General features: G+C 31.6%; 1 protein-coding gene across 1 annotated transcript in view; it reads left to right on the top strand.

Moving 5' to 3' along the window:
- Nucleotides 1-2683: 2683 nt before the first annotated feature.
- The window catches only part of LOC127729067 (tyramine beta-hydroxylase-like), a 62647-nt gene continuing 38487 nt past the window's right edge, over nucleotides 2684-26843 (top strand). Inside the window, exon 1 of the mRNA XM_052236716.1 lies at nucleotides 2684-2711. Coding sequence (XP_052092676.1) covers nucleotides 2707-2711 — 5 coding nt within the window. The 5' untranslated portion in view covers nucleotides 2684-2706. The remainder of the gene's footprint in view (nucleotides 2712-26843) is intronic.

Raw genomic sequence — 26843 nt, 5'->3', positions numbered from 1 at the left:
TTTTTGACATTTTTGCTGTTTCCATGGTAACAGTGGCCATTTTGGAAATTCCAAAGTCAAATGGGACATCTGCATATGCCAGTCAATATTTGTGTGAAGTTTTATTAACTTTGGAGCATATTGATTTTTTTGACGTTTTTGCTGTTTCCATGGTAACGGCGGCCATCTTGAAAATGCCATACCCCGATTGCAAATCTGCACATGCTGGTTAACATTATGATATAGTTTCATAACAATTGGTTTATAAAATTTTGAGATATAAGCTGGACAAAAAAAGTGGAAGAAAAATTAAAAAACAGAAAAAAAGAAACGTAGAATAACAATATGTCACCCCAACTCCGTTGAGGGTGCCATATCTAGATTTGCCATTGCAAGCAAAAGCGGATGGCACCCCTTCCCATTGCCACGGTTACGGCAGCCATTTTGAAAATTCTAGTAAGTCAAACAGCGTACTACACATTGCAATCCACATTTTTGTAAGGTTTCATCAAGTTTGTAGCATTTTGATGTTTTTTTGTTTCCATGGTAACGGTGACCATTTCCAAAATTCCAAAGATAGATGCCAGATTGGAACATGCCATGTTACACATCCATAGAGTTTTTTAGGGTTTGATTTAATATTTTAAGAAAATGCAGCTTTAATGTGTTTTCCCATAGGGTCAATTTTAAACTTTCGTCCTGTTTCCATGACAATGGCGGCCATTTTGGAATTTCTAAATACTATCTGCACATTAAGGCATACCAGGTAACATAACCATAAAGTTTCATCTAGTTATGTCTTATAATGAAAGATTTAGAATTTTTTTTTACATTTTTTAGTTTCCATAGTAACCGTGGCCATCTTGCACATTCCAAAGTCAGGTGCACAACTTCACATGGTGGTCAACATTAAAGCATAGTTTAATCAAGATTGGTCCATGCAATTCTTTGAAAGAGCTTGGACAAAACGCATGGAAGAATAAAAAAAATAAGAACTAGATTTGCCATTGCAAGCAATTTCGGATGGCACCCATCCCACATTGCCACTAAACTGCAGCCACTTTGAAAATTCCAAAATCAAATATCATTTCCTGACATGCCAGGTAACATTCCTGTAAATTTTGAGAAAATTTGGAGTATTTTGAAATTTTTTAATTTTTGGCTATTTCCATGGTAACGAGGAGCATTTCCAAAATTCTAAAGACAGATGAGGCATTGACATATGCCATGGTACATATCCATAAAGTTTCATTAGGGTTCATTGAAAATTCTAAAAGGAAATACAGCTTTTATGTGTTTTCCCATAGGGTCAATGTTAAACGTTTCGCCTGTTTCCATGGCAATGGCAGCCATTTTGGAATTTCTAAGTACTGTTGGTACCTCGAGGCACCACCACCAACATTTGCACAAAGTTTCATTAGGTTGGCTTTTATAACGAAAGAGTTAGAATTTTGATTTTTTTTACATTTTTTTTAGTTTCCATGGTAACCGTGGCCATCTTGCACATTCCAAAGTCAGGTGCACAACTTCATATGGTGGTCAACATTATAGCATAGTTTCATCAAGATTGATCCATTCAATAACGAGAACTGCCGTGGACAAAAAGTGTGGAAGAATAAAAACAAGAAAAAAAGAAACGAACAATAACAATATGTCACTCCAACTCCGTTGAGGGTGGCATAACTAGATTTGTAATTTCTAGCAATAACGGATGGCACCCTCGTCACCCATTGCCAGAGTAATGGCAGCCATTTTGAAAATTCAAACGTCAAACAGTGAATCTAAACAAGCAAATTAACATTTTTGTAAAGTTTCATTAAGTATGCAGCATTTTGAAAATTTTGCTGTTTCCATGGTGACGGCGGCCTTTTTGAAAATTCCAATATCAAATAACAATTCTGCACATGCTAGGTAAAATTTCTGTAAATTTTCAGAAAGTTTGGAGCATTTTGAAGTTTTTGCCATTTTTGCTTGGTTACGGTGTCCATTTCCAAAATTCCAAAGACAGATGCAACATTGGCACATGCCATGCTACATATCCATAAAGTTTTATTGGATTTGATCTATTTATGAAAATGCAGCTTACATGTATTTTCCCATAGGGTCAATATTAAACTTTACCCTGTTTCCATGACAATGGCAGTCATTTTGGAACTTCTAAATACTATCTGCCTATCTAGGCATACCAGGTAACATTTCCATAAAGTTTCATTAGATTGGGTCTTAGAATAAAGGATTTTGAATTTTGATTTTTTTTTTTTACATTTTTTTAGTTTCCATGGTAACCGTGGCCATCTTGCACATTCTGAAGTCAGGTGCACAACTTCACATGGTGATCAACATTATAGCATAGTTCCATCAACATTGGTCAATTCAATTCCGAGAACTAGCGCGGACATAATGTGTGGAAGAAGATTAAAAATAAGGAAAAAAAGAAACGTAGAATAACAATATGTCACCCCAACTCCGTTGAGGGTGCCATAAGAAAAGAAAGAAATGTAGAATAACAATATGTCACCCCAACTCCGTTGAGGGTGCCATAATAAGGAAAAAAAGAAACGTATAATAACAATACGTCACTCCAACTCCGTTGAAGGTGCCATAATCACTTGGTTTGGATTTCTCGGTCCATTTATCAAACCCAGGTAAATTTAAATGGGTATTATATAAATATATAAATTTAAAGATTTTGGTCGACGGCCAGAGGAATACAAGAAGACTACTATAATGAGGTAACAAAATTATTTTCATAACTAGTATATTTTTTTTTTTTTTTATTTTTTAACATTTATTAGATAGAAATAGCTATTAATTATAACAGAGACATTATAATAATTCAAATACTAGGCATTTTCGAGACATTTGAAAATAGCAAGTGAATTGAACGATTAGCAGTTTAAGTACAATGTACAATCGCCCTAGTGGTCCAGAATTGTTATCTTCTTATACAACTGGACGAGAGTGAAATGTTGGGTCTTTGTAACATATTAATCTGTTTAAGTGGAAAATCATTTTAAAAAACATACTCTGATTTTAACAAATTTCAGTTTTCAAACGGTTTTATGAATATTTAACACCCAGTCTTTGATAGAACCACGCAAAAGGCTTATAAGTGGGTCCACATGACATATCAACCAAATGTATGTAATTTTGCACATATGTTATGATAGTCAGGAGAAAAAAAATTTTAACTTTAAAATTTGATGTTAGGCTAGTTTTAGATTTTGCAGCGCCATCTATTGGCAAGGGCTTAATTTCCCAAAATTTCCACAAAAATGTCACAAGTTTGTTTCTCTTAATATGCTAGATATGGTTATGTTTAGCTGATATTTGAATTAATTTTTATAACATGCATCATTCGTCCTTTGAAACATGACAAAATGTTTTTGCTTGACTATAGCTATATTTTGGGACTGACCGGTCTAAAAAGGGCATTTTGGACATTTTTTGGATACTTCTTAAAAAGATCAACAAAAAGGTATGAAATCTTTTAAAGTACTATGGTTTTTTTAATGTTTTAAATATTTCTGTAAAGGTTTACATGTGTGCTACAAGTTTTATGATTTTTGAGCTGGGGTCTCCTACATCCTTACCATGGCAACGGAATAAAAATGTGTAATTTTCGCGTATTTTTCACAATAATCCGTGTATTTAATCATGAAAACTTATTTGTCTTTTGACACTGGCTTATGATATTTGGCATGTAGGTGTATTACAATAAGACAGTGTATCTCATAAAAATTCAAACCGTCAAATGACCTTGACCTTTGACCCAAGGTCAAAATACTTGATATTTTTACATTTTCTTATCTGGAGCACACCTTTCCCTCTCCCTTGACAAAATCTTTAAATACTTGACACTCAAGTGTAGCACCTCAATATAATGTGTCGCGTACCATGAATAATAACCTTGATCTTTGACCTTCAAGGTCAAATATTTAATTCTATATGTCACCCTAAAACCAAACATATTCTTTCTTGCCATGTTAATATGAAAATGAAGAGATGTGGACTGATTGCTTATGAGACAACTATCCACCACAGTTAAAATGAAGTGGTAGTAAGCAATTTATAGGCCACAGAACGTGCAAGACCTTTGCATTGCAGCTAAGGGGGTGTCCCTGGGGGTCATGCCCCGCCCCTCATATAATAATTTTGTTATTTAGATTTATCTAAAGAAAAGGGTTCAGAATCCCATCCTTAACTCATATTTAATCTTAATTGCCTTTCTAGTTCATCATGGGGGACATACCCTGCCCCCTACTTACCACTGATGGTAAAATAGCTTAAAATATGTTCATATCCCTACCTCTACATCATATATTTATATATTCTCAATCAGCATGACAACACCTTTGAGTACACTATATATGTTTTTGTGGGTTCGTGCCCCTTATATACACTGTTCAGATACCCAACCCTAAACCATATACAATAAATATATCATGTCTAGACCAACTAAGTGTAACATATATTTGATCCCTCATGCGCTATCCCCTCGTTTCATAAATTGGTAAATATATTGAAAACAGTGCATATTTCAACGCATTAACCATATATTCTTACTTGCAATGACAATCTTTTTTTTTACCAGAGTGACTTCTAAAGGGGAGACATTAGTTTTAATTCACTAAAACGGTTCTATCCAGTTGTAATTAAATTCAAAGACAATTTGGTAGAATTCTGACTTTATGCAGAAAAATTTTGTGTGTAATAATATTATTGCGTATTCACGGTGACTGTCAAAAATGTGAGAATAATTAAAGCAAATTTAAATTATATTGAATATTGTACAAAAAATGTAAATGCAACTAAGTTCATGTCACAGTCTGGGCCATATAGGGCTAACTACATGGTGTGGGGTTTCCAAGTTTGTTGCAGATCGTGTGTACATTTTTGGTTAGTTAACTTCTGAGATGAAATGTTGTCTCCTTGACATTTACCCCATATCTGTTCTTGATGTCCCCCTCAGCATAACATTGCGGCCGGGAATATATAAATGCTATTCATTCGTCTGTCCGTCCGAGTAATGGTCTGGATTGTAAACTTTCTAGCACAATAAATCATTATCTAATTTGGGTAAAATTTATGCAGTAGGTTTCTACAGACAACCGGTCAAGTTTGAAAATGAGCCCTGTTCGAATATTTAGTAGGCGCCGCGGGTGACATTGAAAATCTGTTATGTTATTCATATTGCAATGTTTTTTGAATTTACAGAAATATATTTGGAAGGTCTCGATCAGAAAGTTTCGACATACATTGTTCATGAAAAAGTCAGCTTGTTAGATTTCCAAAATAAACTAAGAAAATCATGAAGATTGATAAAATTGTAAAATTTCCCAAAATTGAAAAAGAACTTATTATAATACCACATCTTCTTATTTTTATACTGTATGCTTTTTTGAGCAAGGAAAAACAACTTGAAAAAGACCTCGTTATGAAGGCATTTGCGATCGCCTTAAAAAACAACTCCATATAAAATGTTTCCATCAAAAGAATGGTTATCATCAGATTAAATAAGAAGCTTATTTTGAAACTTTACCTTAAAGAAAACAAAGGAATTGGTAGACAATTCTAATAAAGTGGAAACAATTGATTAAGCAGATGTAGTACATGATTCAGACTTCAATGAAGGTCTACTGTCAGTTATTGAATATATTGAACTCAAGATCAGTTAAGGACATTATAACGAGAAATTTTTGCCTCTTCTTCTGTCTAATATATATAGATATAAGAAGATGTGGTATGAGTGCCAATGAGACAACCCTCCATCCAAGTCAAAATTTATAAAAGTTAACCATAATAGGTCAAAGTACGGTCTTCAACACGGAGCCTTGGCTCACACCGAACAGCAAGATATAAAGGGCCCCAAAAATTACTAGTGTAAAACCATTCAAACGGGAAAACCAACGGTCTAATCTATATAAAAAACGAGTTTCGAGAAACACTTATGAACCACATTAACAAACGACAACTACTGAACATCAGATTCCTTACTTAGGACAGGTGCAAACAATTGCAGCGGGTTTAAACGTTTTAATGGTACCAAACCTTCACCCTTATCTGAAACATTAGTGTAACATCACAACATAGAAAAACACACTATAAAATATCAATTGAAATGGCTCAACTCAATCAAAAGACATATTAACACCGGTGAACATATACTGAAAAACATAAATTTGATCTATGATACAATGCAAATACAAAATAAATAAACTATATGTTTATATAACAGAAATATTTGTGAATGTATTATGACATGCATCTGTTACATCACAATTTGGTAGTAAAATGATTTTCTTGAGTGTTTGGTCCTTGGATCCAGCACGAACTGTACATTCAAGTCTGGCAGTTGAATTCTTAGTTTGTCTATATTTTGACAGTCTAAGAATCATGTCAGAGATTTGTTAAGCATGTAATCTCAGTGGAATGGTATATTCTAAACAAACACCTATTTTGAAAATAAATTCTACATCCAACAGATCGATATCGGTGTCAACATTCAATTTTAATACAACTTCTATCTTCAGAGTTGCTTTTTTTCTTAGATCTACAAAAATACACAAAAAAAACGAACTGGATGTTTTTATATCAATATTAATGCAAGTAAATAATTTTAACCCGTTTTCAATATTAAAGATCTTGAAACTTTTATTATTAATATAAATTTGATACAGAATTTAATACGATTAAACAATTATGTAAGTAGTCATAAAAATTGCTCTGCCTAATGAGTTTAATAAATCATATTGCACAGGAAGAGAAGCTTTAAATACTTTCTTTCATTAAAAATGAAATTACGACGTCGGCTGAGAGGGCATGGTATATGTTGTCCGTTACATTTATTAACAACATCTTGTACAAATATTCTTTTCGAAAATAAAAACAGTTAAATAGAACAAACAAAACTATCCGTCACAATGATATATGAGGGTCTGGATTAGGGGGAAAAGGTGGAGAGGGGGAGGCGGTGGTTACATTTCTGTATTCTGTAATTTTTTTTGGCCATTTTTCTCTCTTCAGTAAGAAATATGCTTATTCTGTAAATTCTTGTGTTCAGAAAATATATGAACATTTCCTGTTGTATCATGATTTTGACATAATAGATCTTTTTGTCTGTATCAACGACATATGTATGACGACACTACCTCGTGACCCCTCACCCCTGAATCTGTCACTGTACTGCATAAATGATACCATTTATCAATTTTGATTAATATCTGATTAAAACAAAAAACGGGTAAAAACTATTCTAATTTCTTTGTAATAATTTGGATATCTGGGATAATAACAGTAGATAAGATGACATTAGATATATTTGATCATGCATGTATTAGGTTTGTAATATGAGGCACTAGTACTGCAATCTAATCAAAGTACCGGTAGTAAATCGTAAAAAGTAGATTTAAGAGAAATCTGAAATCTGATAGAATAAAAATTCGATCACCTGAACTAGATATTATCCTTGATAGCCCAACTGTCCCACAGAATATAAAAATATTGCCTATCAATCAATTGTTTTGGAGATTATTAAAATATATTTAACATTTATTGGTAGCGAAAAAAAAAAATGTCATACCCCCCAAAAAAATCAAAGACAATGCTATCCGTCCTCGAGTATCAGTCTTCCAGCCCTTACCAATAAATTGTTGTTTTAAATTGTAATGGATCATGGATCTTCCAAATATGAAACTGAAGACGTAGGAATCATGCCGGCTAAAGAAACGTTTTGATTCTGCAATTCCATTCAATTACCTCCATTTATAAATTTTGAAATTATAAATAAACTAAGGTTTCAACTCCATCGGGCAAAGTTGACCTTCGACTTTTTTGGCTATTATTTTTCATGTCCTTTTGATCATATAGCTCTTTTACTGTTTCTGTTCTTTTGCATCCTAGGCTTTCCAATATTCGGCTCTGAGTGTAAATGATGAAGATAAATCCAGATTAGCTTCGGACGCATGAAATTTCTAACTTGTTTTCATTTTTTTTCCCACTATTGCAGAGCTTTTTGTTCTCAATGGATATCTTGGTCTGACCTCTGTCACGAACTGTTTTATTAGTGTTGTAATGTGTAATCATTGCTGATACAATGCATGGATGTAAGGTTAATTTTGTCTGCAATGGTGGACATAATGATACGTCAAGATTTGTTAATTCGTGCAAGATCGTGATTTTGGAGGAAAATACCGCGATGCTTACAAATGTATAGAATTTGTATCGCTAACATCAGTGAACCAGTTCCGATTACGACCAGTTGAACATTTCATTCGTTTTACCTTATTCTTAATTTTATACATTTTTTTTGTACATTTTAGCACCCCATTATTCTCTATTCTTTATTTTTTTGCCCATTTTTCTTCATTCTTAATTTTTTTTTTTTTGGGGGGGGGGGGGGGGGGGGGGGTCATTATTGTCTATTCTGTAATCCACCTCGTATATCTTGGGTAATTTCAAATAAATATCTGATATTCAAGCGGGATAGGATGCATAACTTGGGTAATTTCAAATAAATATCTGATATTCAAGCGGGATAGGATGCATAATAATACTAGTATAAGAGTATCTACAAGGAGAAGCTGTTTACTTGGTCGCTTTTTGGTGGGCTCTTTTAAAAGTCGGTGAGATTAATGTACTACAACCAATAACAAAGAGGGTTGCCTACTATTAATAAAAAAATATATGGAAAATGTTTTTATATTTTATATGTTGCAGTTTGTGTTCTCTCTCTGGTCATGGTTTTCAGTGTTTATAAAGTGAGAATCCAGTTTAACAGTTAGTTAATTTGCACTGTCGTATGCAAGTATGTCTATTGTAGAATAAAGGATGATGGGAAAACTGCGTTTGTTTACTTTTTGAAAATAAAAAATAATTGATTTGAATGTATTTTTAACACAATTTCATTAGAATATCACTTTTTAATGTATAATAACAGGATTAAAGTCCAAATAAGTGTAACTAAAGCAGCTGAATCCATAATATTGATTACTGAATGCGATTCATTTTAACTATAAATGCGATGGTGCGATCATTTCTGATGTGGAATTTTTGGAGGTGCGATGAATTTTCATTGTTGTTTTATATGATAATTCGACATGCAACAACTGAAAATAGTCTTTTAATTACTTTAATATTGATTTTATTTACAATTTGAAATGCAAGCTAGTCGTAGATTCTTACTTGAATATACACGGTTATAACCAACGTATGGTTGATTCCGGACGTTGTGCGTTGTGTACCGTTCGTCGATTTTTTTTTCTGTACGTTCGTTGCGTGTTTTCGTAATAGTTCTGTGCCGTTCGTTAGTGAAACACCGAGAACATAATTAGCTGTTTCTATTGGAATACCTTACTTTTTTTTTTTGTAAGCAAGCATTTGCAACTACTAAAACTATTTGACATTTCTTACATTTCATATTGAAGATTAAAACAACCTGAATTTTGGATTGGTTTGATGTGATCTTACTGGAGCTAGAGAAGCTCACTTATCGGGAGCGCCTGATTGCAATCCAGTTTCTTCGAAATCCAGTATTTTGATCTTGAGGTCAAAGGTCAAGCTCACACGAAGGTCAAGGTGATACACCTTCATATCATGCATATTCAAATATTTTTGGTGAGTTTGCTATTAGTGTGTCATGGATCCGAAAATATACTGGAGTAGAACATCTATGAATATAACGTATTTTTATGGCGAATTTTCCTTGAAAAGTTTTAGTACTCGCTTGAAAAAGCTTTGAAAATTTGTCACGCCGTACCATACATATTTCTACCATATTGATAGGCTTTGCACAACGAACAGTACAAGAATGTACAACGAACGGTACTAAATAAAGCAAACAAACTACAAAGAGAATGAATCGTACAGTGCCAAAATTCTGAGGTAAGTTTTTCAAGTAAATGTCTGCAAATAAAATAAAACAACGGGTTTCGTATTCGCATTATGTATTTCAAACAACAACAAATCACAAAATACACGGTCGCATTTAGTGTAAGAGCCAACCAACTATGTTCTATTTGTAGTTTAATCAAGTTTGAGTTACACAGAGTGTTTGTTTCGCGATGTTTACTATAATTCATAGACCTGTCTATTTAAAATATTCACAGGGTGTTCATGTAATATAAATAATATACAATACTGTCAGGAGCAGTAAACTTTGTTTTCATAAACATTGAATACTTAACTGAACAGTACGTCAATTAGTCTTTGGTGAAAATATTAGGACGGTCTATCTACCAACATCGCTTCGCGATGCAGCGATTAAAGTCCGGAATCAACTATACGGCGGTTATACCCCGTTATATATAACTATTTAAACATGTAACAATAAATTGTATTCAATATATCCGTGCATTTCTACAATTACGTATTTGCTTATTTGTAACAACAATTTATAAGAAATTCATACATAAATTAAGGTTGCTCGAACTTTCATTACTGTATAAGATGTACTCAGACTTTGTAAAACGTCACCAGTATCTGAGCAGAAAGTTGATGAACCAGGGGTATGTCAAAGAACGTCTCGTCCTTTTTCTAAAAAAATTCATCGGAAGGTACCAAGACCTTGTTGATAAATATTCCGTATCAACTTCACAAATAACACACGATGGTCTTGAAGTATAGATTCTGGGTACTGACGTTGTTTATCATCTTAATAACGTGTTATAGTACTATTTTAATTGTCTTTTTGAATATTACTTTTACTGTTTAGTCTATTTTTGGTGATATCCATTTGACGTGGCTCGGTACTTATACATCCCGTCATTGTGTTATTGTGCTATGGTAAATTTTTGTATTCTTGTCTTTCATTTTTGTTTGTGTGCTTTGTCTGTATGCCTTTTTGTGTATCTTTGTTACGTATTTGTTTGTTATTTTAGTAATTAAGATTATAACACAATGTTGACTGTTATACCCCTATTTTGACATTTTTACCTATTATGTCTGTTTGTTTTGTTCACACATCGTTGTCAATATAATGGAATTTTATGCGACTTTCATACAAGTGAGAGGTTTAGCTAGCTATAAAACCAGGTTTAAACCACCATTTTCTACATAAGAAGATGCCTGTACCAAGTCAGGAATATGACAGTTGTTATCCATTCGTTTGATGTGTTTGAGCTTTTGATTTTGCCATTTGATTAGGGACTTTCCGTTTTTAATTTTTCTCGGAGTTCGGTATTTTTGTGACTTACTTTTTATGCATACACAATGGCATGAGAAATAACAATTATCCAATCATCCAAGCGTCAAATGTAAGGCAATTGTTTGTGCGAGATGCGTTACCACTCACTTAATCGTGAAATGAAGATCGTTTTGTGAACGTTCTTTCTTATCTAAGATGCATCCATTTGAGCTTTTTCCCTAATGCTTGTAGTTTAAAGGTTTGGTTGGCTTGCTTGCTTTATTTGTATAAATGTTTGCTCAATCTTAATTACAATGCTTATGCAAACATTCATACAAACAAAGCAAGCAAGCCAACCACACCTTTAAACTACAAAAATTAGGAAAACAACTCTAATGACGTTTTATTAGTATGTGATGTAGATTTAGACCGAAACCGAAAACTTTGCTTTTTCGGTGACGTGGAATGGCTTAACTGTCCAAGATATATATGTATTCAATGATGGCGTGTCATAGGAAAGGATACATTTTATCCTACATATAGATCTTGATCTGGAAAAATTATTAGAGAAAATAGAGTTGACTATATTAGCAATAAATGCTATTTTTACATACATATAATACATCATATTTAAGTTCTGAAGAAGTTTTACGTTATCGTTTGAAGTGAAAAATATTTGAATCTTCATTTTTAATTGATACAAAAAATCAAAATTCTCTACTCTACAGATTTTCATAAATGGAGTCTAAAATATATCCATAATAAATGCACTGTATCAAATGCATATATGAGAACAACTACTTAAAAACTGCTACGCGTCGCATACTATGTATAGAGACATGCATCATAAATCTAAGTTAAAAGACAAATTAAAAAAAGGAATTCTAAAAGCTTTCTTTGACAAATTTTATACTAACTTCATTTTAACAAGTTTAAATTACATTTTCTAAAATAGAGCTAAGAACTGTTTGTAATGTTGTAAATTCAATTCGTTTGAAATTTTTATTCAAATACGCTGTTGAGGATAACTAAGCGCCAATAAAATACAATAATTTTGTATTTTATAAATTAGTGTCTTCGATAATGAAAAATTCGTCATCGAACAGTCTCATTATCATGTCGGTATTCGAAATGATTCGTTTCATTGTTATTACCAAAAATAGGTCATAATAACATGGCAGAGTTTTTTTTGCTTCAGAATGTTCTAGATAAATATACAAAAAGCAAATTTTAGACAATGTACCCTCATAAACCTGGAAGTGGCTAGTCACATATAGTTAACGGCGTTTTTCTCACAATGAAGTTCTAACTCCATAAGCCTGGAAATGTCGAGGGAGGTCACATATAATCAATCCTTCTGACTTCATAAATTTTGTTAGAGAGTCGGCTGAATTAAGACGTTATATGATGAAAATTAATTAATTTCCTTCCGTGAAAATGCATCGCATATACAATAGAAATGAATCGCCCCTACAGTGAAAATGAAAGTCTAGTATCATTATTCGACAGTAAACATGAATCGCATAACGAAAACAGCATAGTGAAATTTAATTCAATATCAACAACCTGAATAACAAAACCTGTTTTAATTTATACAAGATTAATAGTTATGTTAAAAGGTATATTTATCTGCAAATGAAACTTAACTCCTAAACTAAACTCTTTTAAATCTCTTGCACGCTCTGTTCGTGAACTATTCTTAATATTTATCTATTTGTGTATCAATTTTACACCTGGATGGCTGTAGGCGCGATGAAAACCCGTCCGCATCTCATACCTATGTCATGAATTAATAAAAACAGTACACATTATATCTTATTTCTTATTCTATTGAAAAATCATGAATTTGTCGTCTGTTTATTTATCATTCTACATTAGAAATTCATAACGGATACAGTGAAAATGGTATTTCAGGATTCGCACATTATATACATTGGATATGTTTATTTTTATTAGACTTTTTTTAATTTTTTTTCAACGACAACTAATGCAACTTCTTATTTCTTGTTTGAAAATTCTTCTCTTGGTCATAAATCTGCATGAAATATTTGTACGTCCAGAAAACAGCAATCAATCAATCATATCTCCTCTGAAATTGCAGTACTATAATAACTTTAGACATTATCAAATAATTGTTAAAAAATTCGTTTTATCCTTTGATCAGATATAAACAAGTCTCGTCACTCTCCTGTTATTTCAAATTTCCGATACAAAGAAAAAAAGTATTATTGAATATCAAAGGAAGTAACACATCAAAGATACAAGGCTTGTGTTTCGTCTACAAATGAAAAACATACGAACACACCCACTCACCTCAAAAATATAATAATTCAAAATATTAAAACAATTATATACAAATAAAGGATAAGGTCACCCCGGATGCCGCACAAATGCCAAGGCTACGAACGAGAAACCGGATAGGACATACTTGGATTCCAAACCGATACCGCTAAATGCCCAGCTGTATTCCTGGTAGAGGGAAGCCGAAATCCTACGATAAAGCATCTCGGAAAGAAACTACCGATCCATTAGGGGAACAACAGCTAAAACCCTCAGACATCAAATAGATTGGTCTGATAGTTTCCCACATGGAAACTACTAATGGATTCCATCTGACCACATGTCTCAAACAAACCTGAAAATATCTGCAGAAACTTTCCTCAACAAAAAAATATAATCCAAAACATAAAATATAAGATGTAAGGATAATAATATTTATCCATGAAACCAATTTGGCAAAACAATTTCAATGATGTTGAAGGATTCTCTCTGCAAACATTTTCACGTCCGCTCTCATCGGCATGCTCGACTCATCGATCTGTGAAAGAAGAGTGTGCCATATTCCGATGTAAATAAACTACGATTTACACCTCCTGTTTACAGAGTTCCGTTTTACGATACACTTACGATGATACACAGTGCGTAACTTGCGATCAACTTAGTAGTCCTTTACGATGCCTTTGTGAAACACACGTAACAGGAACGTAGAATCACACGAAAATGGATCGTAAAATGATACAATGATCGTAAGTTAAGAAGGCTTTGTGAAACGGTGGCCAGCTTTTTATCTAATGGAACAGATTGCCAAACTATGAAAATACAGTCTCTGAAATTATTTTCAAAGTACAATTTAAGAACAAAGGACCAGTGTGAGCTTTTCCCATTAATTGGCGTCAGTCGTCTGTTGTGGTCGTCCGTTAACTTTTACAAAAATCTTCTCCTCTGAAAATATTGGGCTAAATTAAATCAAACTTGGCAACAATCACCATTGGGGTATCGAGTTTTAGAAATTGTGTGCGATGACACCCCCCCCCCCCCCCTCCTTTTCTTTTTGCCAACCAACATGGCCGACACTGCTAAAAATAGAACTTACGGGGTAAAATGCAAGTTTTGTCTATTATCTTGAAAAATGCTATAGATAGAAAAAATCTGACAGGGGCAGGAATTTTCAAAATGTTGATATCTCCCTACCATCAATTTACGTCATAACTGTCAGACGAGCACGTGTTGGAGTTTTTGCCCTTAAATGACATAATTTGTGTCTATTATATTAAACTCTGCAATAGATAGATACTTTACAATACAAAATTCTAAAGGGGTTCATCGGAACCCTGTGTCTCACCTGTGATTGCTGCTGCCAGTGTAAAAATGTAATGTTGACCTAAAAAGTAGAGTTCATTTATCAGTAAATACAGCATTTGAAAAAAAAAATCATTTTCTTGGTCTTGAAGATTAGCGTCTGTCCAAGTTTCATAACAATCCATGAAGGTTTGCAAATTTATCATGTCAAAAAAATATGTCTGTATATATATATTTACAGTTTACACACATATATATATATATATATATATATATATATATATATATATATATGTGTAAACTGTAAAAAACTTAAGTCTATCTTTAAGAAAAGTACTGAAATGAAAAAAATATATTTTCAAAATTTTGCTTCAGACATTATCTCTTACTCTTAAAAAAAGCTTCTGCCAAAGTTTTATAAAATTGTATGAAGGTTTGCCAAAGTAATTGATGTGTAACAAATTTTAACCCCAGACTGTAACTACTTGTTAACTGTAAAGTCCATTTATCAGTAAAATAGGCAAAATGAAAATAAATATCTAATTAATGAAGATTTTTAACAATGTCTAGCATTTATGCCTAGTATCTTGAAAACTACAATTTATAGATAGAAACTTACTTTAAAAACCAAGAAAAAAATAGATTTATAGTTATTTCAGAGAAATAAACATTTAAATGCATGAGATTAGTTTAATTTTGACGAGTTAACTCTAGTAAAAATATGACAGCACAAATTAATTTAGAAGCCTGTTTTTATAATTAGATTTCTTTGTATTATACCCATAGTTATATAAAAATCAATATTATGGTGACTGTAGTTTGTTAGGTATCTACACCTTGTTATATTATTGTTCTTTTTTTTTTTTAAAAACCCTGTAAAACTACATGGATATATAGATTGATATTTTAATTTTTTTTCAGAAATTGCAAATTTTGACATTTTTCAACAGAATCATTGAAAAAAATCACAATGAGTTTTTTTGTCAAAAAATTGTTTAAATACTCCTTGGTATGATTTGTTTTATATCTTACTTTATGAAAAGAAAGGCAATATCGAGACACTTATGATGTATCAAGAACAGAATGCTTAATTTGAAGAGAAAATAGATACTTTTTAAAGATTTTAGAAAATACATTTTTTCTGAATTATCTCCCTTTGTACAATAGAAAATCAATATTTATTGCATCATTTATTGTAATTGTATTATTTTCATTGTTAATTTAACTTACATTGTTAAGTATAATAATGCTTTAAAAAAAGTAAAATTTATATATACATTTCCAAAATTATCTACAGATTGATATTTAAACTTCATTGATTCTGTAAGAGAAATTGTAAATTTGGACATTATTCAAGGAGAATTCTAGAAAGTACTAAAACAAGAGCTCACCAATCGTATATGCTAAAATTCGTTATTAATTCTGTCACTTAAAAAAAACAAATAGAGATATGTATATATTTCTAATGAATCGAGAGCTTGTAAGTTTAAAAAAATGTAATTTTAAGATTTATAAAAATGCATTTTACTGGATTATCTCCCTTTGTACCATAGAAATTCAATATTTATGGCATAATAAATTGTTATTGAACTATGGTCATTGTTACTTTGACTTATTTTGTCAAATATTATAGTGCTTTTGAAAAAGAAACACTTACATTTCCAAAAATCATCTACAGAATACTATTTGAAATTCATTGATTTATTGAGACAAAATGTAAATTTAGGCATTTTTCGAGTAGAATTCTAGAATGTACTACAATGAGACGCCAGCAACTTTACTAACTAAAATACATAATTAAGTATTCCAATTAATAAAACTTAGGGAGTTATCTTTATATTTTTAATGGACCAAAGGCTGGATAGTTTTGAAAATATGTACTTTTTATGATTTTCTGAAAATATTTTTTTACTGGATTATCTCCCTTGGAATAATCCACAAACTGTTTCTTGTAAATTTAAGTACTGATGAGTTCTCAAAGCTTCAAAACTTGGTTAGTCAATAATTCATCATTCTTTATGTCGTTGTTTTCTGCATTCACAAGTTTAAGGGTGTTGAAATTGGTCATTTTGATAGAAAAATACTGCCTCCTACATGGGGAAACTGGTTCCCGGTACATTACAGCATCTCCTAACTGAAAGGGATTGGAACCAGATGAAATATTTGTTTTATGGACTTCTTTCATAATGTTGTTTAAGCACAAAAAGTTTCAATCAAATCCGATGACCCCCCTTGTGGACTGTTTTGCATGGTTTTATGGTAGACTGGGTGTTAAGAGTTCGAATGTTCTCATCAGTATGAAACATTCCAATCTTTTAGATATATTATATACAAAAGGAGACAAAGAATATAAATATCTGCGAAAAAAGTGGCATCTTGAAACTTTTTACAAGAATTTAAAGTGCTCAATATTAACACTACTTTGGTTTTAAATTGTATATTCGTTATTTGTTTCAAATAAGTCGAAATTTAGATACTTTTCGATGACTTAATTCCCTCCTCCTTTTAAAAAGTTAAATCGTATTTTCAGTAGTTAAAAACTCATAAATTGTAAAATCTTGATAAATGTGTATTTCCACAAGCAAACAAAAAATTATTCATTATTTCGTCATGAATTACATAAATTGTATTTGTTACCTAACTATCATGACAATTTTATATAACATTTACTTTAAACAGCTATCTAATAATACATTAATGAACAAAAACAACATACTGTGCAATAACAACATCCCTTGTTCTGTCCATGTTGGAATAGCCAGAAGAAACCAAACATATATGTGTAAATAAATCTATATTTACAGCCGATTCCATTGAGTGTGTAGGCAAAGGTAGCTTGCTTGTTAGCTGAACCGTGAAGGCATTATTAGGTAAGGTATACTACCCTCCTGTCGAAGTAGCCCAGTCCTACAGACAGATAGATTGGTTATCTGTCGGACTAGTCTACTCTTAAAGGAGGGTAGTTTACCTAACCTAATAATGACTTAATGGTTCAGCTAGCAAGCAAGCTAACCAAAGATAGTACCTTTACTTACACACTCAATGCAATCGGCTGTAATGAAAACGGGTTTGCGTTTAAAGCAGCCAAATTGTCGATTATAGACCAAACAGACTTTAATGTAACCTACTAATTTACGTGGTTATACATACATATACTTCAATGGTAGTGTGACGGAGGTAAACAAGTAATTAAAATTTGTGTTTGTCTAAATCGGTTAGGTGACCAGTCGTCGGTCACTACATGCCTGTCGTTTATTGCTTTCAAAAGTCTTTAAAGTTTGTTCAATATATCTTTTATTTATACTTTTTACCTGTACTATTGGCGGAAATGGAATGTTTTATTTTGGCGCAAAAGCAAAGCACCGCAAATAACACCATTCGCTTGTTTACGAGAAATTCGTCTGTCAAAAATCAGTATTTCTCTTTATGAATTCTATCTAACATATTTGCATTAGGGTTTCAATCTTCTTGCATTTAGTGCAAAACTATATAAACTTCAAGATACCCTCAGTTTGGGATCTTGTTATCAATATTTAGATATTATTAAAGCTACTGCACCGAAAAAAGTATTTTGCCGCAATATGTAAATTACAAATATTTTAATGGATATAAAATATCTTTTTGAACACTTATCTATTTTGTAAAATAAAACTATGTGTAAAATGAATGCTTCAGATCAAATACCTGACTTTGATCAGATGTTTTAACACATGACGGGTTGAGTTACATTTAATACCCCTCTTTTTTATAATGATGATTTGAGAAATAAAAAATGTGAAGAAGCAGTAATAAGAATTTGAAATGTTAGAAAAGGCTCTAAAATGTGCAATGGAAATCAGTGGTACAATCTTTTCCTGGTTGTGAATGTTATAGGATTTAATTCATCAATTATGTTGCCAGTTATTAGGCCTCATTGGGAAATGCAGGCAATTATTCAATCTGTTTTTACATTCGTCGCCAACGGCGAAAGTACGTCTAATAACCGCTCGACACGTCCGTCCGTCCGAAGTACCTTGGAAAGAAAACTTTCACTAAAGTTTTGTTGACTAATATGGAAGGGAACAATTTTATATTTAGTATGTAGCGTGATAATGTTGAGTTGTAGTGTAAGCAGTTTTTACATCTGCCTTGCAGCCACTTCTTGTAGCCGATAGTTTGAAATTACATTGTATAAGGAAAATTTCTATCAACGTTTTCTTGGCTTCAATGATTTAAGGGAATGATCAGTCATACTTAGGTATACATGTTACCTCAACTAATTGCATGCAGCGGCACAGGTCAAGGCACGGTATTGGTATTGTTGATCATACAATACAGTATTCAGAATCGCCGACAATATGTGCTGCATAGATAATGACATTGGTACTATAGAATGTCTTTACTGTTAATATGAATATGATCTGACAACTTTTTCATAATTTTGTATGATTTTTCATTAACTTGTAGAGTTGAAAATAAAAAAAAATCGTCACTTTAAAATAATACATGCATCCAACATGGTTCTCAAAATTTAAATATTTATAACTTATAACATATTGAAGTACACAAGTTCACTCAAAGTTCAAGTTTTGAGGACCATGTTTCAAATAAAATATACAAATGGCAAACAAAACATATAAAAAGCGTTTCAACGGTAAACATGAATTTATTTGTGACTACGGGCAAAACATTTTCTATTCAAAATAACTGTTTGAGCGACCGTAAAAACTTCAATCCCAACTTTGCTGTATGCGTCCAGGAAAATGAGCGTTCTTCTTCCTTTGTTCAATCATCAAGGTGTCAGTCATTTTATTTATTTTTTCTTTGATCTACAATATATGTTATTCTTTTTCCCAAAAAATGTAACCAATTAACTGTTTATTTTGGTTGACAACTATTATTTTTTTTTAAAGTAAATCAAAATAATACTTAGTAATAAGTGGGTTTAATAACAGATTGAATAACAGGTTGAATAAACCACTTTGAACGACAGATATCTAAAATTAACTCATTTTGGATTATATAAATTGAAAATTTTAATCTTTTGACTAGACTAGATTTTACTAAGTTACATATTTACAGAGACGAATGTACACAATGTGACAATATCTTGCAAATCTTGAAAAGAACATATTTAATTGTTTCTACCTGTTCTAAGTCAGGTATCTGATATTCAGTAGTTGTCGTTTGTTGATGTGGTTCATTCATTTACTTTTATAAATTGAGACTTGGATGGAGAGTTGTCTCATTGGCACTCATACCACATCTTCTTAAATCTATATATTATCATTAATAAATCTACACATTTTTCTAGTAAATCAATATTGACTGTAGTGAATTATAAACTATTAGATTAAAGAATATTAGTAATGATATTCGTACAACAACAGGATAGTAATTATTTGTATCGTTCCTTACTGTAAAAAGGACAAGAAATTACATAATGGAATTCATCGCCGATGTCAGCAGCGTCAAATGGTGGCATAATCTCTCTGGTCTTGGAACATTATGCCACCTACCTGTCTTCATTGGCAAGCAGTGATTGTCACATCTTAATCACATTTATAGTGCTTAAATTAACGACAAAACTGAAATATACTTTCCAAATTTAAGTTCAGTTTTGAATATTTCATAACATAAACCTTTTGATGATTGATTTACATCTGCAAACCATTTTGTCTACACTGATCTTTTAACTTTAATTTGTTCAATGTTTAATACAATCTTTTTTTTTTTTGAGATATAATTTTAATTTCGCCATATATTTGACATTCCACAAATACCAAAAGTGCTCTTGATACATGATAACCATTTGTTTTCAATTCCATAATTATTTTAATTCATATATTTTCCCAATTAGCCATACTTATAAAATTAGGAGTCGATCTTTTTAACAGCAATGCATCCTTACAAAAACTCAAATGTACCCTTTCCAAAATGTTAACAGTTTCGTATCCCATCATTTCGGCCCCATATCAAAGAATAATAAAAGCCTTATCAAACACATCAAGCTGGCATTCTGTAGATAAATGGTTGAATCTACACTTCTTTGTGTGAATCTTATAGTGTTATATGTCCACTTTTGATAAAAAATGGAGATAGCTATGTATTTGATATCCAAGTGCAATTTTCTATCTCCCTATACAACTATAATACGAGATTTCTACACTCTATGATTTTTTGTCAGAACTACGCTGTTCTATCTTCCCACTCCCATTAGATTATAATGGCTTATTCATCTAGTTAGTTCATAGACAAATAATTTATAGTGTTGTATCCCCACTATTTCTCGTGTATTTTGCTGTTAAATAATTGTTATCAAAATCATCTCAGTAGTACTATGATTAAATGGTTTGCATGATTTGAACTCAATCTATGAGCAGTTCTTAGAAAATCCAGCAGTATAGAACTGGGGCCTTACAAACTTAGAAAATGCATGGTCTATCTCCAATGGAAATATAGGGATAAATTTCTTAAACTATATTGTTTGTAGTGAAATTTTCTATCTGCAAAAAATGGGGATGCTTTATTTATCTATGTTGCTTATCTACCAAAAAAACATTCGAACAAAAAGTTACTCTTCATGTACGTAAATTCGATTCTATGCGACTGTCATACAAGTGAGAGGTTTAGCTAGCTAAAAAGTCAGATTTAATCCACAATTTTCTACATACCCAAGTTAAGAATATGACATTTTTTTCCATTCGTTTGGTGTGTTTGAGCTTTTGATTTTGCCATTTGATAAAGGACTTTCCGTTTTAAATTTTCCTTGGAGTTCGGTATTTTTGTTATTTTACTTTTTTCCTATATAACATTTTATGTCTCAGTCAAATATTTATGATATTGAACTTTTTAACTTCAATTTAAATTTTTACCACTATTACCATATGGGAAATACATAATTATAGGATTCACACGACGACTTCTTAATAACACAATACATGAGTTAAATACAGATCTCTTGGTTTAATTGATTGATCTCGAAGTTATTTTCTTGTGACGGAAACGATTTTTAATCAAATTAAGACACCTTAACTTGTTTAAATATTCTTTAAACACTAGTCATGGGATCTTTGTCAGGATTGACGATATAAAAAGTTTTGAAAACAAAATTTCAAAACAATTTTCAGCTTAAGAAATTTAATTACTTAGCTAAATGTCAAAAGTCCCCAAATAATTAAAATGAGTTTTATTAATAATTTGAAAAGAAATAATAATGAAACAATAAATTTTGAGGACGAATGAAATTTAGAGCTTTTGTGCTAGTTGGAGATGAAACTGAAGTTTGAACTTTATAATAGTTCGTGTTTAAGGTTAATTTATTCCAGTCAGAATTTGAGCTTGTGTTCAAAAATAAATGAAAAAAAGTTTTAAATAAACTCATCTTAAATACCAGGCTTAAAACTTTGTATACGCCAGATACGCGTTTCGTTTATAAAAGACTCATCAGTGACGCCAGGTTAAATCAAAAATATTAAAAAAGGCCAAATAAAGTATGAAGTTGAAGAGCAATTAGAACCCAAAATTTCGAAAGGTTAAAATTGAGGTACGAAGTTGCAGATAAATGGAGTTCGATTTTGTCCGACTTAAAAGTTTGAATAACCACTGGAAATCAATAAATAACCATTTGCTGTTGATATTTAGCACATACTTACAACTTCTCGTCCAATCAAATTGCTTATATTTGCCTTCTAATTTTCATAGTACATACTTTTCCTGTGTACTAAGTAACTACGCATGAATGACCACAAGGGTAATATTTCATTGTATCGTAATCAAGATATTTAAAACAAAAATTGCCACTGGCTATTTTGAAATAAAATGCTGTGTTCCAAATTAAATTAAATAGTTTTAATTAGTTTTCACGTTGATTTTAAAATATCCTGCTATTAAAATCTTTGGATCTAAAAAATGTTTTTGACAGTTGCAAATTTTATTATTTAAATAAAGGGTAATACATATGGTTCTTTATACCTTGATTAGAGTACAACGATATCTTAAAATTATGATAATGTATCATCCATGCAATTACTTTGTACACAGAAAAGTGTGTACTATGAAACCTTGTGAGGGAAAATTAAAGCAACTTGGTGATAATTTTTTAAACTTTCTTAAGGAAGGTGATCTATTTCGTCATGAATTGATTGATTTATTGATTATTGGTTGCTTAATGTCCAGTGGCAAACATTTCATGCATGTTTAGGACGATGTCATGAATTGAAAAACTGTGATTATGTCTGAAGATAATGTGCCACCTATATATATATATATAAACATATTCTGATAAATCTTTTAGTTTTTACTTTGAAATAATAAAAAAAAAACACAAAACACAAAACACAAAACCTTAATCTCTGCTCTATTGGAAGTTGCTTTTCAATGCCTATCTGCTAGACTATATCTATGGGGACAAACTATCTATATGTTTCAAATTTATTATAGCTTTAGTTTTACTGTGAAATTAAAAAATGTTTTCAAAACATGTAAAGCTTCCACTGCAATTTAATTATTGCCTGCTTTTGGTCAATTTATTTTGTCATCTTACCATGTAAGAAGAACATATATAGTAAAACACCGCTTTATATCAGTATACATACTTACACCAGCAGCTACCATCTTTTCATTCTGGAGTGAAGGGCCTTTTGAAATCACATATTTTACAATGATACTAGTGAGTAGATTTACAAAACTTCGTTAATGAGCTCCGTTTTACAAACACCTGTGATACAAGTAGTCGGCCAAAATAAACTATCAATAGACCAATTAAAAGATTACTCGAGTTGTAAATATGTGCTAAATTGGATAGTCTATGAAAAGGTATATACTATGAAATTAAGAGCTCGGGGCAAGCCCCTCGCTCTAAATTTCATAGTATATACCTTTCCATAGACTAACCTCGACAGTGTAAGTACTAGTTAATCTATGAATATCAAGTTGTTAGAATAAACCAAAGTTAATTCCGTCTGTAATACGGCCATTATATGGTCATATATCTGCACTAATTGATGATGTTATCTTTACCAACAATATTACGCACCAGTGGCGATACAATACTATATTCGTTGCTAGTCAAGAAAATATAGCTGTAATGTCTTATAAATGTTACCTCTTTAGATTTTTCGACCGTTTTGGACCAAAAAATACTCATTCAACCTCACTTCTTTTCTCACGCGCACAAAATTTCCAAAACCTTACAACATACGGACCTTTATTGGTATTATATAATACCCCTCAAATTATTTCGTAACACCAATTTAACTTAAACGTATCTGCAGTATAGTTATATGCTCGCATTGATTGCCTCGTTGGGTGGTACGATTCTCGACAGGATCAACCCAAAATCTGTAAAATGTGTAATTGAATCCGGAGAGCAAGCAGAGCTTGGAGTTACTCGATAAAGAATGATTGTCTCAGTGTCAGAATAATGTGGCCTCGAAAGGAGCCATGTTCTCTAATGGACTGTTAGCTTGTTATCTAAAAGGATAGAATCCGAGGCAGCGTGTTGGATTAGTTAGTACAAAACAGAACAATTTCAATATCTATTAACAACCGAATGAATCGAAGATTCCGTCTTTTGTTCTACGTTTGGGAGAAAAGTCACTTGATCGAATAGGGTACGGTTAGTCGGGTTATTTCGGTCAGTTTTTTTTTATATTTGAGTAAAGCCATTCGCAACTGAATTTTACGAAGGAATTTTAAAACTTCTTCAAAATTCGTAGCGAGTTTTTATAGATAACTATCAACGGACACGTATAAAATAGGAGTTGTGGTATGATTACCAATGAGACAACTTTTTACCGGAGTTCAAATGACGTGAATATAAGCAATTTACGGCCTTCAACAATGTGTGTGTGTGTAACTGTATTTGTAAGTGCTTTAATGGTGGGCATTTTGAGATGATTTTACAAAGAGACCAATGTATATATTTATTGAGTTTTTGGAACATACATACAACTAACCGATCTTTTTTTTAGTTAAGCTAATTGCAACTGGCTGTTACACCAATGTCCCAGGCTAGATGAAGGTTGAGCGCTCACAAACAAGTTTAACAAGGCCACATTTTTTACGTGCATGTTCCAAGTCAGGAAACTTTAGTACAGTGGTTGCCGGTTGGTTCATGCCTGTCATTTCTGACTTTCGTAAATTGTTTTGTTATAATTTAGGCTGTTTTTCTCGTTTGAATTTTTTCACATTGTATATGTCGGGGCCTTTTATAGCCGACTATACGGTATGATTATTCTCATTGTTGAAGGCCGTACGATGGCCTAAAATTGTTTACTACCAATTCATTTTAACTCCGGTGGATAGTTGTCTTAATCATACTACATCTCATTTTCATATATAATTATGCTGTCTTTTTTTAGATGCATATGTTCTATTTTGTGTAACGACACAGCTATTTGACATTTCTAACATTTCATATTGAAAATTAAAACACCTGAATTTTGTACAATGTTTAACGTGAAACAGAATAGCTGGAGCAAGAGGAGCCCACTCATCGGGAACACCTGATTGCAATCCAGTTTATATCCTTTATATATGATCTTGAGGACAATGTAACACGAAGGTCATGCTGATCTACTCTATGTACTGATTATCAGGAAGGAGGTTTAAAAATGATTGATATAGATAGTTATATAACATCAATTCATATATCTTGGGTTAAAAGGTTAACAACAGAAGAATTTTCAAATTGGAAGATTATATCTTTATATTACTTTAACAAATTTGGAGCTAACTTCGCTCTATTTAACATGAACCCTGAAAATATATATGACATACCAAATTTAAAAAAATCTATGCCAGAATTTTATTTAGAAATATTAAAAAGTTGGTATAAAGTACATAATAGTTCCAAGATAAGCAAGGGGTTAAATTTCAAAATTGTAAGACAGCAATTCATTTGGGGTAATCAATCAATTAAATTAAATGGTAAAAGTCTTGTTTTTCCAAACTGGATAGAAAGTGACATTTTTTTTATTAATGATATCATAAATAAACAAGGTAATATCTCCCAAAAAGTAATCTTAAATAAATTGAAAGAAAAATTAAACTGGATAGCAGAACTTTCTAAACTAAAATCTGCAATCAAAAAGGAATGGAAAATCATGTTAAAATCAAATCAATCAATTTCAACTAAAGTTCAAATAGACAGAAATCTTTACTTAGAAGCAAAAAACAAAGCCAAATCAATTTGCATTAAAAACTTAAAAGCTAAAGATATATATAATTATATCAAAGGTATTGAAAGTGACAAACCTATTGGCTTCATAAAATGGAAAAAAATATTCAATCTAAATTCTTCAAATCATATACATGATATATTTAACTTTACATTTCACCAGTTAAATGATAACAAACTAAAAATGTTTAGGTGGAAATTGATCAATTATATATTACCATGTAAGCAACTGCTTTATCAATGGAAAATAATGAAGGATAATCAATGTCATATATGTCACCAAGTAGAAAATTATGATCATTTTTTTAAAGAGTGTGAATTTTTACAAGAATTTTGGATTAAAGTTGGGTTACTACTTGATAAAATAAAAATAGGTACACATATTTTATCAATGCAAAACTTAATACTTGGATACAAAATTCATGACAGTTCATATTTTGATATTAATGTGTTGTTAACAATTGTTCTATTTGCTGTTTACAAAAGTAATTATGCATCAGAGTTAAAACACAAGTACATAGATGTATATAGTGTTTTTAAATTAGAATTCTTAGAATGGTATGAAAATAGTATACTCTTAGAAAGAAAATGTAGTAAATTTTTGAAAGATACATTTAAATATATCTAATTAACCGCAATGTAATTCAATAGGAGAGGTGTGCAAGTACTCATGGTTGAGTAGTTGTGTGACAGGGAGTGTGAGTGTGCAAGTTGTGACCATGTTTTTGTGTAGGTAATGGTATATGTGTGTGTCTCTGTTTATGTGAAAGTTAAGACATTATACTCGTAGAGCAACACTATGTTTCTCATTTATGTTTTATGTATACTGTTTCTCTGTTTACACGAAACGATTGACAATACTTTATACAAAGTATCAACAAAAACTCATTCTTTATCCATGTTTTTGATCATGTTAACTTACCATCAGAATGTCATCAATGATTGATATATACTCATAATGTTTCAAGTTTTCAGTATTCTGTAGCGTGTAAAAGTTATCGT

Source organism: Mytilus californianus, unplaced genomic scaffold (assembly GCF_021869535.1).
Source record: "Mytilus californianus isolate M0D057914Y unplaced genomic scaffold, xbMytCali1.0.p SCAF_2, whole genome shotgun sequence".
In the NCBI taxonomy this organism is placed as follows: Eukaryota; Metazoa; Mollusca; class Bivalvia; order Mytilida; family Mytilidae; genus Mytilus; species Mytilus californianus.
The sequence above is the reverse complement of the archived record's forward strand: the minus strand, read 5'-3'. Positions and strand labels throughout refer to the sequence as shown.